The sequence below is a fragment of the Diceros bicornis genome, chromosome 5 (assembly GCF_020826845.1).
Source record: "Diceros bicornis minor isolate mBicDic1 chromosome 5, mDicBic1.mat.cur, whole genome shotgun sequence".
NCBI classification, from domain to species: Eukaryota; Metazoa; Chordata; class Mammalia; order Perissodactyla; family Rhinocerotidae; genus Diceros; species Diceros bicornis.
The window spans coordinates 32,621,179-32,637,848 of NC_080744.1; the positions used below are offsets into that span (position 1 = coordinate 32,621,179).

The window sequence follows — 16,670 nt, forward strand, 5'->3', positions numbered from 1 at the left end:
ATGTTCTTCAGCTGCTCCATCATTTTCCTGTGGGATGTGTGATGTTGCTCTTTTATCAGAAAACCTCTGGGAAGATCATCCTTGTACTTACTGCATCATTTCAGTGATACGGCTCCCTACCTCCACCCTATTCTCTTCCTCCTCAAAGACACATTCTTGGCTTCTCCATCCTTTATATTTTCTCCAACTTTATTGAAATCATTTTCTTTCTCTGTTCCTTTTTCCTGTTTTTTAATACTTTCTGATAAGCTAGAGTATTGAGAGACAGTCTTCAAATCTCTCCTACTCAAATGTGCTGTACTGAGAGGACTATTGACTTTGGGGTTAGAATGACCTTGTGTTGAAGCCCAACTCTGCCACTTCCTTCTTGTGAACTTCATTAATTATGATATATCTAATGGAGATAACAATCTTATCAGGCAGAAGATAATTGCTAAAGCTAAATGAGATAACAAATGGAGAATTTCCAACTCAGTGTCAAACCACATAGCCAACGTCAGTCTCTTCTCCTTCTTCCCTTTTCTGTCCCATCCCTTGGTGACAAGTTGCACTTAGTTGTACAAGTGGCTGTGGCTCATTACTGCATACAGATCCACATAACACTCCTGCAGCTGTGTTGTGCCTTTTCTCATCTTGTCATCCTTCTCCCGGGTTACTCATATACCAATGGCCTCTGCATCAAGTTCATCATGGAACCTTGAGGTAATATCAGGTTGGTTGATATTAGTCATATCAGTAGGTTGATCATTTAGTCATAAGTCTGCTTGTGCCACCTCTTTGTAACTTAGTAATAGTGTTAAATTTTCATTAATATTGTAAAATCTGTGAGCATCTTAAATGTATAAAACGTCTCCCATTTGAATCATTGTGTTATACACCATGCATGGCCACGCGTTATAATGGCAGCTAGTGACATTAACACATAGTTGTATAAATGCCCACATTTCTACCTGCATTTGTGAATAGGTATAACCCCTTAGATGTGAAGAAGAACTAACTGTAGTTAAAGTTATATTAGTGACATTTTGTGTCTGGGAGGGCAAATCAGACTGAAGAAAAGGAGTGGGAAAATGTTGTATCCTGTTTCCCAACATTGAGATTTAAGAAAATCTTAAAACTGTCTTTGAAACTTGCCATAGACATTGTAAAATCATCCTGAAATCAGAATTGTGCCCAGAGGCCTTCAGTTCCCAGGGGTTCCCTTGTGTGCTGGTAATGAGGGGAGACCCACCTTTCTGTTAGGAATCAGAACAACAGTTATTTGTGTCAAAATTCAATTTTAATTTCCCATAGTTCATTTTCCCTCCATTAATAATTAAATTTCAAGAACCATTGGTAGAATTACATTTGTGTGCCCTGAAGTTATTTACATTATAAAATGTTGGTATATTGAAATATTTACGGTTCCAAAACATGCTTTATAGAAGAATGATTTGAATGCTGTAAATTTATTTGGCTCAAATAGGCCCCCGGGGCAGCCAAACAGGTGTTTCTGCTGATGATGTCAGCCCTTTAAGAAGGATTTTCTTGGTAAATCCTGATCTCTTAATCCACACAGAATCCTCCCAACTGGAAAACTGATTTATTATGCAAATACGTGTCCACTTTAGAGAACATTATTTAATCTGATGACGGAAGAGTACCTAATAGTGTGCCCCTAGTGGCCTCATCTGATTCACGGATTTACTCCACAATTTGTGAGACAGAAATTTGTGCCAGTTGCAACTTTTTATAAAAGGCTACAAATTATGAAATCCCAGACCTTAGTTTCCTTCTCATTCTGCATTCTAACTACTGTCACAGACCTATTTGCTGTACTTACTATATATTTGATTTGTTTCAAGCTGTCATTGAAATTTGCCGCAGACAATGTAAAATCTTCCTGATATCAGAACTGTGCTCAGAGCCCTTCAGTTCGCAGGGGTTCCCTTGTGTGCTGGTAAGGGGGAGAGACCCGCCAACTCTTTCCGTTAGGAATCAGAACAATAGCTATTTGTCTCAAAATTCAATTTCAGTTTTTTATTGCGTATATTTTTTCTTCAACCTACCTAAAGGTTTTAGCAATTTAAAATTCAGAAATATTCTTATTAAATTGTTTTATGGTTTTCAAAGGATTTTTTTTTTTGGATGTGTTTTGAATCCCAGAAACATAGGAGATTTCTAGAAGCAACACAAGGCTGCCATAACCAGTTATCTAGGGCAACCATCTGTACCTCAAAGCTTTGGCTTTTCTGTCAGTTTCATGAATGTATATTTATCGTCACCTTTATTTTTTCCAAGCCTGCCATTTGGATAGCTGCAATTTTTGACTTCTGATTTAACAACTTCTTTATGTTTTTGCCTTTCAATTGACATCAATAAACAGATAGTTGAGAATGAGCTTGTGGAATCATCTGGAAATACTTCTAAAATTGTATGTAAATGGTGTGAAAGAACTCTTAGACACCTTCTGTGTGACATATCCAGCTGTAGGAGCTGTGGGCATGATATTTTTGCATAAAGTAGTGAAACTGTAAGTGGCAATCAAATGGGGAATTCTCAGAGCAGCTCAGTTTATTAATGGGAAGATGCATATTGAGCCCAAGATGATGCTATTTCCTTTGCTAAGCCTTTGGATCTGACTGTAGCTGCTGTTATGTAGGTCTCTGTCTTGAGACTTGTTGAAATTAGGGATAAAATAATTACCCTCTGTGGCTGAGACTTTAGTTCTTTTAAATTCAGATGTCAAAAAATAGGGACTAGTTAGATATTGTTTAGATGTTCCCTTTGCAGCTTCCAGCCTTCTGCCAAAGATAGAATTGGTTTAAGTGTTTGAGCAGACATAGTTCCAAGTGTCCACACCCACAGCCAAGCTCCTGATCACAAGGGGGACTGCTGCAAAGGCTGGGGGTACTCTGACACTTTTTATTACATCCCCTGCAGTAGAAACTTACCGATATTCAATCATAATTCTCTTCCTTTACTTGAGGCAAATTTAATGGTGATGTCCAATTTTAACCTTTCTCACCTCCTCTGGGGCATTGTGGGACAAGTCTTTCCTTAGGCCCTAACAGAAACATTAAACCATGAGCATTAGTATACTTTCAGGACAAACGGGAATTCCTGGCAGGAATTTTGCAAAACATTACATGCTCCTTTTCTTTATTGCCAGATGGATAATTTATATTCTGGCTAAGGGGCACACAGTTCATGGTGTTACTTGCTTAAGAGCCACAATCTGTTAATCACCTTTTTCCAAAGAGAAGGGAAATAATCCTTATGTAGAGAAGTTAGAGGTCTCCTGAGAGTCTCCCGTAACAGATTCATTATCTCCCCCTGAAATTTTAGGAAAAGCAATATTTTGCAACTTCTGCATGCAGACTTTTAAGACAGACAGGCTTGGATTCAAGTTCCAATTCTGTGACTTAATAGCTTTGTGACTTTGGACAAGTTGCTTAGACTCTCTAAGCTTATATGGTTCTCATGGGTAAAATGGGAGAATTACTGGTACCCATCTCATAGGACTGTGAGAATTAAATGAATGAGGCATAGGATGCACTTAGCTAGGACCTAGCACTGGTTAAGAACTCATGAAATGCTGGCTAATATCCCCCTCCTCTTCCTCCCTCTTCCCCTTCTCCCCTTTCTCTTCTTCTTCCTTCTCAACCAAGTATGAATCTACCTATTTTATTACCACACCTATATCTTTAAATTTTATGGATTCTTACTGCTTGTCCCCAAATTATTATCTTCCTGCCTCTTCATTAGTCAGCTAAGGGAATGAGCTTGCTAGACAGCAGTGGTGATTCCAGCTGTCTTTGCAGAAACAGACATGAACACTGGATTGGCATGCCGTGCCTCCAGCTCATGGGCCAGCACTTTCCTTACTGGGTTACCCTGTGCCTTTCTTGGGAGATGCTTCTGTTTAAACATTACTATATAGAGAGTAATACATCTCAAAATTACATCTCAAAATAACTAACTCTTATGGCAGATTTCATGAAATGACACTAGATTAAGATGAATAAGGGCCTTATTTGATCCCCACGGTAAAGGTAAGAGTTTGTGAAACTCGAATACCGATGTGTCTCCCTCAACAAGAGCAACAAAGCAAAAAGGAAAGAGACACACCTTAAGGAACCATTGCCTATAAATTATAGTCCCTTATAGGATTCTGAATATTTAATCAGACATAGAATTCTTTTAAAAAGGTATCTACTTCAAGATTTAATAAAATCCTGTTTAAATGAGACCCCTTTACCAAGGAGTAGCTTTGAGCCCACTTGCTTCATCTATGTAGTACTACGTTGCATTTAAAGTTCCATCCAACCACAATTTTTTTTGTGGCATTTTGTTTTTTTGGTTTTCTTTATTTAAAAAAGTAGCTGTCAGCTATAGTGGGGTAGTAAAAAGAGCTCCAAACGGGGAGTCCAGAAACTTGGATTTGAGCCTGCTTCTATTGCTGGTTAGTTGTGTGACCAGCAGCAAGTCACTTTAAACTTTCTGGTCTCCTTTAGCCTCGCTGTGTGTGCAGTGACAATGACAACATCAGTCATGTCTGCCTCACAGAGTTGTTGTGGTTAAATGGAAGTTCAAGCCATACAACTTCTCTAATGGAAGTTTTATACAAATGTCATATTATTGTGATATATGAAAATATTTGGGACGTTTTATAAAATTAAAACGCACAATGGCATACAGTTAAGATGGGTTTTCTTCTAACAGAGGGGCTTTAGGGGAATGGGAGAGATGGTAGAGTGGCTTTATTTCTGAGAGTCCCTGTGTTCCTCCCCACCTCCTCCAGGGCTGTGCTCTGTGGCAGATCGTTAAACAAGAGATTGGCCTCAAAGCACCCTGCCTGGGTCCTTACTCCTCTATAAAATGGGGCTGCCGTAGTCTGTTGAACAGAAAAGCCTGTTTAAATCCCTTATTCTCTCTAATTGGAAAGTCACTGTTCAAGAGCAGCTTCCTTAATTTGGAAATGCAGATTTGCCTTAACATAAGCAATGACTGTTCCTGATTTAAAGTTCTCATAAAAGCAAACTCCACAGAATGGGTTCACGTATATAAGAAGATACTCCTAATTTGAAAAAGGAAGCTATCTTTGTCTTACCAAGAATGTACCAAACCCAGGTTTGTGAGATGCTGCACGGTCAGACATTGACCACTGAACCTTGAAGATTCAATCAGTAAGAATCTCACATGTACAGATTCTTTTTTTAAATTATAGGGAAGAGGTTTATTCCCTCAATATACTCATATACCTCCCACAGATGATGATATAAGCTAGATAGTGACATGAGTCCCAGGGATGTGTTGAAGATTTCAGTATCTTATATTCTCATGGAGATCATGTGGAAAGCTGGTATTTGTTTATCTTTATGTAATGAAGCTTTGAAGAGTCAAAGGGAGAGGTGAAGAAAGGATTCTCTGAAGTCTTTGAGAAAATCTTCAATACTCACACCTTGCAGCATATCTGGGTATCTGACTGGGTTGGTTTATGGGGCAAAAACTAATAAATGCAAAAAGGAGCCCTTTTTCTTATCCTTTAGTAACCAGCTATGACTTTGGCTAGAAATTTGTGGACCAAAAGTAATCCTATTGACCAAGCTTTGGCCTCTATTTATTTTTTTGTAGAGATTTGCCAGTATGTTATAAGGCCTAGCTTGGAGTGTTGATGGTTTCATACGCAAATCAGAGTTTCAGGGGTAGAAATTTTGCTTCTGCAGTATAGATTGGTTTAGTGCTTTCTTTTTTGTGACATTGTAAGAATGCAAAGAAAATCATAAAATTATATGGTCTTGATGAAGAAAACAGAAATCATTGAGATAATATGTATACTGTCTCAATATCACTGCTTTCTGTCTCATAATCATTTTCTCCCCTTTACTTAGTCCTAGTCTCTAGCACGAAACAACCCTCCTTGTCAAGGATGACCCTCCCTATGTGTCCTCCAGCCCGTGTCTTCTCCTTCTTCTGGTACCTTCCTTCATCTATTGTCCCACATTTTATCCTGTGTTTCACTTGTATCATCAATACCTCCCTCTTCACTACCTTCTCCTTCTCAATGGAAAACCATGCTTAGGTTTCCTGTATCTTAAAAAATGAAACAAAAGTAACAGCAAAGACAAAGCCTTGATACCTGTACAAGTTATTACTCTTATTTCTTTCTCTTGACCATCAGCCTTCTCTCTTACTCTTTACAACATGATTTGGTGTTCTATTACTCTACTAAAATTACTATCGAAAACTCTGCCTATAATCTCCCCTTCTAATTTGTTTGTTTTTCAACCCTTTTTCAGAATTTTATGTTTTCCCAAGCTCCTCATTCTTGACTGTCTGTTTGATCTCGTTCTACTCCATTTTGTTCTGACATTACTGCTGAGTTCGTCTTCCTTAAGTTTAGTGCTGAACATGCTACTTCCCTGATCAAAATCCATCAATGGCTTCTCATTTGTCTATGAAGTTAGCATTTTTTTCCCACCATCCTGGATTCAAATCTTTCTACAAAGTGTTCCACCATCCTGGATTCAAATCGTTCTACAAAGTGTTATCACTCTATCTTTCTTGACTTATCTCTCCTGAAAGGTGTCTAAAAAGCAGATAAAGTAATTTTTCCCTTTGTACATGTTAGCAGATTTCCCAGTTTTGTATAATGCCCCTCCTCCTGGAATTCCCTTTCCTTAATGGTTACTTGTCAAAATGTTATCCTTTAGTGGGGAGCTATTTCAAATGCTTTCTTCTTCCTAAAGGATTTTCTGATCCTACAAACATGATGTGGTCTCTCCTTTCTTCAACCTCCTCTGATCTGTTCCTTGATATCTTACAGAATGGGTCTCTAGTTGTTACTCCTATTCTCTCCCTCCTACAGTGCGTAGATTCTTTGAAGAAAAATTCCTCCAGGGGGAAAAGAGCTAGAGAGCTTTTGCAGACCTACCTTTGTTTTTAAATCTTCTATTTGAAGAACAGTTGCACTGCGCTCCACTCAAGGGTGGGTGGGAGGAAGACAGGCAGGCACTAACTTGTCCAAAATCACACATGAGGGGCAGAATTCAAAGCTACCTAGCCTGAATGAGCGATGGGAGGGAGCAGCAACTGGTACCCAGAGCAAACAGCTGTAGCTGGAGGAGGGCTGTCTAAGAGGAATGTGGTCTTCATTAAAGGACACACCTACTGCAAAACCATAGTCTAGGAGGAAGGATCCAGGGACTAAATCTCCTGACCCTTCTTCCATTCTGCCTTCCCACCTACTGCTAGTATTTCCCAATGTCTAAATCCAGTAGAAGTCAGAGTGCAAGGGAACTTGTTGATTGAGTCCTTAAAAGTCAGTACCCTGGTGCTTAGAGTGGTGTGTGGAAGGGTAGAGCCTGAGTCTGAATGGATAAATAGACTTTTTCCTGTTTAATAATGGACGTTATAGATAATCTATCTTAGCAGCATTGGGTTTAGATGGAGTCATAGGGCATGACTGTGTCAATAGCTGAGCAAATAAAGCTTTGCATTGGCCTTTAGGGCCTTAATCAATTAGGAAATCTATAGTAAGCAGACAGAATGACTGCAGCTAATTCTTGGATCTTATTTTAGGCATTGGTGAAATATGTTATGAGCACTGAATCACATCTACTAAAAGGCAGTAATTTCCCATTATGATGAGGTACAACAAATATTTCCATTTTAGGTAGGATGAAATTATGTACTTGCTTATTGGAAAAAGAGTCAGGGAAGAAATCACCGCAGCAGTGTTATCTTGGAGAGAATGTCAGCCTGGAGTTTGCCAGAGAAAATGGAAGACGTGAACACTCCCCAGGAAACAAAGTGCTTTTACACTGAGCACTACCAGAGAAGGTCACTTCGTAGACCAAATTAAGATGTATAATTTAGTGTGTGGTGCCTGCAGAGCTGCTTCATTTTAGTCGAAGTAGAATGAGGCAATGGTGCTTGAAATAGTCCTGTGAACTCAGCATGGAATTGTAGTGCTGGTGTTTTTAACCTCACTCCATATTGCTTTCTCTGTTATTTTGCCTCTTTTCTCCTAAGACTTACAGTTCTTTTCCCTCTGGTTTCTCAGATGGAAAATATGTGTGATGATTCAGCACTGCACCCTGACTTGCTAATAGATTGTCACAGAAAAGTGTTTGCCCTGCTCTGAAGCCTTCTTTTGATGTGGTGCACACTAGAGTGCTGAGATTGAAGTTCATTTGCTCAGGGCATATGTTTTCCTTCTTCAAAGAGGAGGAGTTTTGTAGTTTTTTGGCCATGTAGAAGGTGTCACCAGATAATGTTTTGAGTTAGTGGATTGGAAACTTAGAGATTAAATTTGTCATTTCACAAAGGATATGAAATTTGAAAGAAGAAAGTTTATGAGGTACATTTATCCAGATACAGACACTAGCAGAGATGCTAGACTGATGGCTGAATACTAATAGTCTATTCTTGGGTTGAGAGAGCTATTTGGGAAGAACCATGCATAGTTATTCTCTGCTCCAGAAGCAGCTCTGTCAATATTCATTGATGATAGTGGAGGGTGTGTACAACAATTTTGATAAAAATAATTCCAAACTATGGAAGAGAATAGGGAAGTAAGAGTGTTTGAAAAATGTTTGTTTGTGTTTCTTTACAGTAATATATCTTAAATTTCTTGGACTTTCAATGTTCAAAATTGTAGGAACGCAAATTCTAAAACTCATCCTAGGACCAGAAAACATGAAATAATCTTTTTTTCCCAAAAGTTTTCTCTAAGATGTCCTGTGGTTGTCAAATTGAGGCAAGTTGGGTTGTCTTTGTGCCACTGATCTATCAATACCTGTGCTCTTGTGCATTCAGAGAAGAAGCTTGTTCTTTTCAAATGACTCCACCTTATAATTAAAACACTTCACTCCTTAATCCCTACCTTTCTTTGCAGATAATGTCTTTCGCTTGAAATTTTTGTTAAATGATAAGGCCTAGAGAGAGAGGTACTAGGAGTGTCTTTCTTACTTGCTTGTATGATCAGTGGAAACTCAGAAATTGTGAATACATGGCATGAATAAGTCCATTTGTATCTGGATTTGGACCCCCAGAATCTGATAGAAGAGTGTTTTATCTTGGAAGCAAAGTATAACTCTGCAACCTTTTTTGTTTTTTAAATTTTGAAAATTTCAAGGATGGGACACTTTTCTTTTACAGTTGATAGGGACTTATGGCCCTTATGACATGGCCAATGTTGACACCTAAAACCTAAAAGTCACTCCTTTCGTCTCTACACCCTATGGTTTGATCCCTAGTTGAAATGGTCTTTATCACGGTACTACACCATGGTTGTGACTTTCACTATTTTTACACACTATTCCTCTGCAAAAGAAAATGTAGCAATAGAAGGGAAATGTAACAGGTCTTTAAGAAGGGATGGTGGATGAGGTTGAAGAAAAGAATTGAAGGGTACAACTGGGTATGTGACTCCTGTTATTGTCAGAAAAGGGAGGAAGAAAGTCTTGCTTGTATTATGGAAGCCCTATAGTTTAATCTAACACTAGCTTCCGAGGCATGGGTTCTGGTATCAGTTTGGCTATACTTATTGAAAGATTTGACAAGTAGGGTTTACACACTTATAATAAAAGCATAATAAGACGTTAGATTATTTAACTTTAATTTCTTTAGCTACAAAATATAGGGAATTATCTTACTGCTCATTGCTTTCTCAGCCTCTTTCGAAGTCTCTTTTCCCTCCATTCATCCCTTAAATATCTCTGTTCCCAGTACTATGTTCTGCAACCTTTGCTTTTCTCAGTCTGTGTACTTTTCTTGAGTAGCTTCATCCAAGCCAATGACTTTTAATTCCATATCTTATGCATCCTGACAATCTTCATCTTTTAAAGGTATGTTTAGACCATTTACGTTTAACATAATTATTAACATGTTTAGATTTAGCTTTACCATTTTATTTATTTCTGTTTGTTGCCTTTGGTTTTTGTTCCTCTCTTTCATTTACCCTTTTTTGTTTTCTTTTGAGTTATTCGAACATTTTTTATTATTCCATTTTAATATATCAATGTATTTTTGAGTGTATCTCTTTGTATATATTTTTTAGTAGTTGTTGTAGGGATTACAATATGCATGCCTAACTCTTCACAGTGTAGTTAGAATTAAATTACTATTATACTTTACCACCATATAGGTCCTTTTGTCACCCCTTTTTATATCGTAGTTGTCTTGTGTTTTATATGTACATATTGCAACCCCACCAAACAATATTATATTTTTTGCTTTCAACTCTCAAACGTCTTTTAAGGAACTCATGAGAGGAATAATATTATATTCATATAGATATTTACCATTTGCGTTGCTCTTCTTTTTTTTATTGCTGACGAAGATTCGCCCTGAGCTAACATCTGTGCTAGTCTTTGTCTATTTTGTATGTGGGTCGCCACCACAGCATGGCCACTGATGAGTGGTGTAGGTCCGTGCCTGGGAACCAAACCTGGGCCGGCGACATGGCGTGCACCAAACTTAACCACTACGCCACGGGGCCAGCCCCTCTTTATTTTTTAAAAAAATTATTTTATTGAGGTTATATTGGTTTATAACATTGTGTAAATTTCAGGTGTACATTATTATATTTCAGTTTCTGTATAGGTTACATTGTGTTCTCCACCAATAGTCTAGTTTTTATTCATCACCATATATATGTCCCTTTACTGCTTTCACCCTCCCCTCACCCCCTTCTTCCTTCATTTTCTATGTTTTAAGTTTCTTTCTGGCATCAGTTTCATTCTCTCTGAAGAACTTCCTTTAGCAATTCTTTTAAAGCATGTCTACTGGCAACTAATTCTCTTACTTTTCCTTCATCTGAGAATGTCTCTATTTCACCTTTATTTTTGAAGAATATTTTCACTGAATATAAAATCCTGGATTAACAAGTCTTTCCTTTCAGCACTTTGAAAATGTTGTTCCACTTCCCTCTCTGTGAGTGCTCTGAGTCCTCCTGGCACTTCTGGGTTGACCAGATGTCTACAATTTTTTTTTTAACCTTCATTTTATCACTCTTAATTTCATCTGTCTTCTTCAAGAAGTTTCTATTACAAAACCCCTCTTCTTTTATCTTCCTGCACTCAAAATGTACTTTTGTGTAGCTTTTTACTATTTAGAACCATTTAGAAAAGACCTGAGTAAAATAATTTACTAAAGATATCAGTGGTCAATAAATGGTCATTGTGTTACCCTTCCCAGGGGAATTTCTTTCAAGCGTGGAAGTCTTGAAGACTAGGCAGTGCCTTAATTTAAGAAATGAAGTGTTTTAATATAGAATTCTAAGGTCCATGCTTGTATGGGGGTATGTTAACCACAGAGACATTTCTGGGATCCCTCAAATCACACGAGGGAGCAGCCACCTTCACTGCTCATGTGACATTTCAGCCACTTTGATGGTGAAGACATTGAAAATCCATGCAGGGCCAGCAGTGGCTTACAGATTTTTGCTTTTTCTCTGACATTCCATTTGGCTTCAAATAGGCAAGAAGTAGAAAAAACAAAAACAAAAACAACTTGTTTAAGACTCCTGAGTTATTTATTTAAATTTTAAACTTAAAATTTTTCACTTGTACCACTTTTGGCAAGATATATGAATTATGTTCAGAAAAGACTCCAAATTTTTGGCTAATACTTTTCCCTCGCACTGCTTTAATTTAAATAGATAACGAATCTCAAATCTTAGAAGGTGCTTTTCGGAGAGTAAAAAGGCTTGACTTATTCTTGCAAAGTAATATTCCAAACATGAGTTATTAAAGTGGCTATATTTGCTAAGGATCTCCAAGTCCCCTTTCCTCAGGATTTCTGGGAGGTATGTTAGCTCTGTTTTAAACAAGAACCTGAACTGAACCCTTGAGAAGTTGAGAGACCTGCTCTAGGGTATACAGTGAGTTCCCATGTGGGGAAAAGGGATTTTTGTCTTGGGGCTAAAATTAGAGCACTCTGCCATCTCTCAACTGTAGAAAAGCTCTGTTGGTCAAGGGCCGGGTGGGAGTGGGGAAGAGGTTGCAATCAGCCTCCTGGCTGATGCCTTGAGTTGGTTGGGGTCAGCCGAGAGGAAGGGTAAGTCATGGTTATGCTTTGATTTTTGTCGGTGGGTGATTTATGCACTCTGTTAGACAAGCTGCTTTCTTCCCCTGTTCCTCTAACAGGCGGTCTCATTGCTGGAGATGACTGTCAGCTGCTTTCCCTGCATAGCCACCATCACATGCCCCAGCACCGGAGCCTGGGAAGCCTGACCACAGACCAGCATCTCCGAGGCATGAATAATTAGTTAGGCATAATGGAAGGCACTCACTGCACCCTCCAATTGCATAAGCCCATTACCGAACTCTGCTACATCAGCTTCTATCTTCCAAGAGGGGAAGTCAGAGGATTTTCATACAAGGGCACCGTAACTCTAGATCGATCCAATAAAGAGTTTCATAACTGCTACCAAGTCAGGGAGGGGTCAGACATCACCAGCCTCAGTCTGCAGCCGAATGAACATCCAGGCGACATATTTTTCAAGCAAACTCCCACGAAAGACATTCTAACTGAACTGTACAAACTCATAGCAGAGAGGGAGAGACTGCTGGCCGACCTGCTGAGCTCAGACCACATCCTGGGCATTACGATGGGGAACCAGGAGGGGAAGCTGCCAGAGCTGTCCGTGAGCCTGGCCCCCGAGGACGACAGTTTCCAGAGTGCTGACTGGCAGGGGGAGCCCCTCGTGGGCTGTCTCAATAAGAGGAGCACCCACGGGAACAGAAAGCCCCGGAGGTTTGGTGGAAGGAGAGAGAGCTTTGAGACGCCGCCGCACAAGAGGACAAGAAGAAAAGGGCGTGGGCGCCGGGAGTCGGCTCTGCAGATGGGAAAGGACCAGATCTGTTCCAGCAGCTCCCTTCCTCTTTCTCGAGGGAGGCCTAATCTTTGGCTCCTAGAGGAGAGAGGCAACTTGCTCCCAAATGGGGCACTTACCTCTTCCCTGCAGAGGCGAGAGAGCTACCCCCTGGAGACCCCCAGGACACTGGCCCCTGACCCTGGCTTTGGGAGCTTGGGGCCGGCTTTTGAGGATGCCAAGTTTGGAAGAGGAGGCCGGGGCCCTGACTGCAGCTCCACAGAGCCAGGAGATGGGGGTACCTGGGGGCCGCAGAGGGGGCCTCACAGGCTGGCGCATCAGCAAACAGGTTTGTCTGCAAGTCACGAGGACCCTGAGAAGCATCCAGAGGCAGAGAGGGGCCAGAGGGAGAAGTCTGCTGAGCAGACTTGCACAAAGAAACCTGTTTGCAAAGTGGTGGCCAAAGTCCAGGATCTGTCCACTCAGGTGCAAAGAGTGGTTAAAACTCGTCCTGAGGCTGAGGGAAGGATTGACGTTTGCCCGGCGGCCCAAGGGGAGTTTATACCCAAAGCGGACTTGCTCACCATCTCGGGAGCCAAGGCAGGGCCCCGTGGTTCCAGGCAGCGGGGCAAGGAGCAGCGAGGGGATGGGTCATTGCAGTCATCAGCCAGGGAATGTGTGCCAGCCAGCACGGAGGGGGCTGTGAACAAGGTCCTCCTGAAAGTGATAGAGAGTGAGAAGTTAGATGAAGCCACTGAAGGGAAAAGGCTGGGTTTTCCCCTCAGCACGACAGCCACCCACACCCTGCCAGACGCTAGACTCAAGAGGAGAGCTGGGCTGCCTCTGAGTGGCCACAAAACCTTGTTTCTGGATCTGCCCCACGGTGTAGGGCCACACGCCTCACAACCAAGAGGTGATGAGAAGAGGTCGTCCCCCCCAGCACTGGCAGCTCTCAGCATGGTATTTAATAATTCATCCTCTCAGTCCGGCACACACAAACGGCTGTCACCTGTTCCCTCACCTCTATCTCCAAGGCTCCCTGGCCGTCAGCAGCATCACAGGATCCTCCGGCTCCCTCCACTGCCTGGCGAGAGGGAAGCCCCTCTTGATGACTCTCCCGGTGGAAAGAGTGGTGCCTTCTCTGGGTCCCTCTCTGCTGACTCCTTGGAGCCACCATCATCTGCGAAGGTCACGGAGACCAAAGGAGCCAGCTCGGCCTCCCTCAGAGCAGACCAACCTCGGTTGGTGCCTGGGGAACCTTTGGAAAAGAGCTTGGGGCCTGGGAAGACCACAGCTCAGCCCCAGCACCAGTCACCTCCAGGTTAGTCTTGTTTAAGATACTTTAAATCAGTTCTTGGGCTATTCACAAACCGTCAATCTGCTTGTGCTTCGCAGAAACTGGCTTATTAAAAATGAACCAAAATTTCTAGTCCTGTTAGTCAATTCATCTTGTAGCAAGAAAACTGGGAGTGGTATAGGGGAGTGTGGAGATGGTGAGGGTGGTGTTGACTTACAGGGTCAGAGGTGTTGCTTCCAGAAGGAATACTTTGTAAATATCTTTTTTTTATTTTTATTTTTCACATACTCTAAAGCTGCCTCTATGGTTGCTTAACATAGGACTCTCAAAGGAAACAGGAACAGCGGAGAGAAGCAGCAACTTGTTGCTGCCTTTGATGCTAACACTGGGTAATTGGCCCCTTGATCCAAATTTTGCTGTTCATGCTGCTTGAGTAGCTTGGATTTGCTGGAATTCTCTAAGCAGAAGAGCAAAAGCATGCTGTGTCTTTGCTCATCTCTCTGTTATTAGAGGTTTTTGCTTTTTAGTAAACACGTTTATAAGCATCACTATTTCATGACAAAAACTTTTTTTTTTTACTAGAAGAGAGATGAATACAGTCTAAATTGAAGAAACGTGGTTCAGATTTTCTTTTTTTTAAACTCGGTTTTTTTATTTCCCAAACAAGCACTAAGTAATGTTTATTCTGAAGTTATGTTTTATTTATGGCTTTCTACTGTTACTAGTATAACATCATGTCTTCTGCCAAAGGTGCTAAAGAGCTAATCTGGCTTTTATGTTTAATGTGATTTAAAATTTTACATGAAAATAGTTTTGGGGGTTCTGTAAGTGAGCTCAATAAGACCAAAAAAGACAATGTATAAGAAGTGCCACTCCTGTGTTCATTACATTTTCCAGGCCATGTGGCCAGATGCTCAGGGTTTTGTGTGCCGTTGTGTAGGTAATAGGTTCTTTTTCAGCTAATAGGTCCTTTCACAGCATATGGTCAATGCTTTGTCTAGGGACCGGCTCGTAATATGATATATGGTCTCTTAAAGGTTAGAGAATACATCATGCTCAATTTCTGAAATAAAAATATCTATCTAGTAAAAGGGAAATTCTAAACATTTTCTATTCATTTTAAACTCTTGACATTTTATAAATTTCTCTAAATCATTGATCCAGGTGGTAGATTAAAAATGTAGTAAATGCTTTTCATCTTGTTTTTGCAATATAGTGGTTTTAGTTTGATAAGACTTGCAAATTTCCTAATATAACCAACCTGCCTCACCAAGAAAGTCATAGAATTATGAATTTTATATCATGTATCATCGAACCCTAGTGATGAAAATTCTTTCTCCCTATGGATGCTGGGTACTTTGAAATACTTGGAAAGGTAGTCCTCTGCAATTAGTAGGTCAGAAACTTTTGGAGGCATGGGCGTGGACCAGCTGCCTCACTTCCCAAGGTTCTTTTTATTTTTATTTTTTATTATTTTTTGTGTGTGTGTGAGGAAGATCAGCCCTGAGCTAACATCCATGCTAATCCTCCTCTTTTTGCTGAGGAAGACCGGCTCTGAGCTAACATCTATTGCCAATCCTCCTTTTTTTTTTTTCCCCCAAAGCCCCAGTAGATAGTTGTATGTCATAGTTGCACATCCTTCTAGTTGCTGTATGTGGGATGCGGCCTCAGCATGGCCGGACAAACGGTGCGTCGGTGCGCGCCCGGGATCCGAACCCAGGCCGCCAGTAGCAGAGCGCGCACACTTAGCCGCTAAGCCACGGGGCCGGCCCCCAAGGTTCTTTTTAGAAATCACACCAAATTCTAGGATTGTGTGTGCCTCTCATCCAGAAACTGTGCATTTAATACATTGAGCTTCAGTAAATCTTTTTTTCCCTGATTTAGAATTATCTTTTTATTTTGTTGTCCTTTTTCTATATAAAAGAATATTATAAAAGCTCTATTGTATCTGGGTCAAGACAGGCACACAGAGGACATTCAGTTTCTATGGTGACTGACCTTGAGCCCCCTGAGGGGCAAGTTCAATGGATGATCACACTTTCCCTTGGCCTCTCCATACAGTTGTTCAGAACCCTTCCCTTTACTTTGGCCCCAGCCTTCCATTGGGATCTTCATAGCGCTTTCAGGAGCCGGTCATTAAAATCACAGGGATTCCTTGGCAGGGAGACTGTCTGGGCTTCTAACCGTATAAAAGGAGTTGGAAAGTCGGGGAATAGGAGTGGGAGAGATGTTTTTTCTAGCATGGATAACTTCCCTTTTGCTGGGACCTTCCCTCAGGACATCCAAACATCATCTGTTATCATCCTGCACTTTTTTGAAAAGCATGAAGGGAGGGAGTCTTTGATCTGTATCCTGTGTCCTTGTCCCCTTTCCTCCCTTTAATTCCCCTTTTCTGTAGCCATGAGTCCTCTTCCTATTCTGAACCCTTCAGTGGCTTCCTACAGCTGGTGGGTCCACACGGGGAGAATTTTCCTGCTTCCAGCTGCCTTTGTCTTTCACTTCGTTCTCCCCCCAGCCCCTCCCAGCAGAGGCCTCAGACAGCCCCCAGCAGCCCAGATGAGGGGTGGATAA

At 40.9% G+C, this 16,670-nt stretch overlaps 1 protein-coding gene across 1 annotated transcript in view; it reads left to right on the forward strand.

Moving 5' to 3' along the window:
* Positions 1 to 12,265: 12,265 nt before the first annotated feature.
* FMN1 (formin 1) overlaps positions 12,266 to 16,670 on the forward strand; it is a 365,920-nt gene continuing 361,515 nt past the window's right edge. The window contains exon 1 of the mRNA XM_058541158.1: positions 12,266 to 14,123. Within this exon, the coding sequence (XP_058397141.1) occupies positions 12,266 to 14,123 (1,858 nt within the window). The remainder of the gene's footprint in view (positions 14,124 to 16,670) is intronic.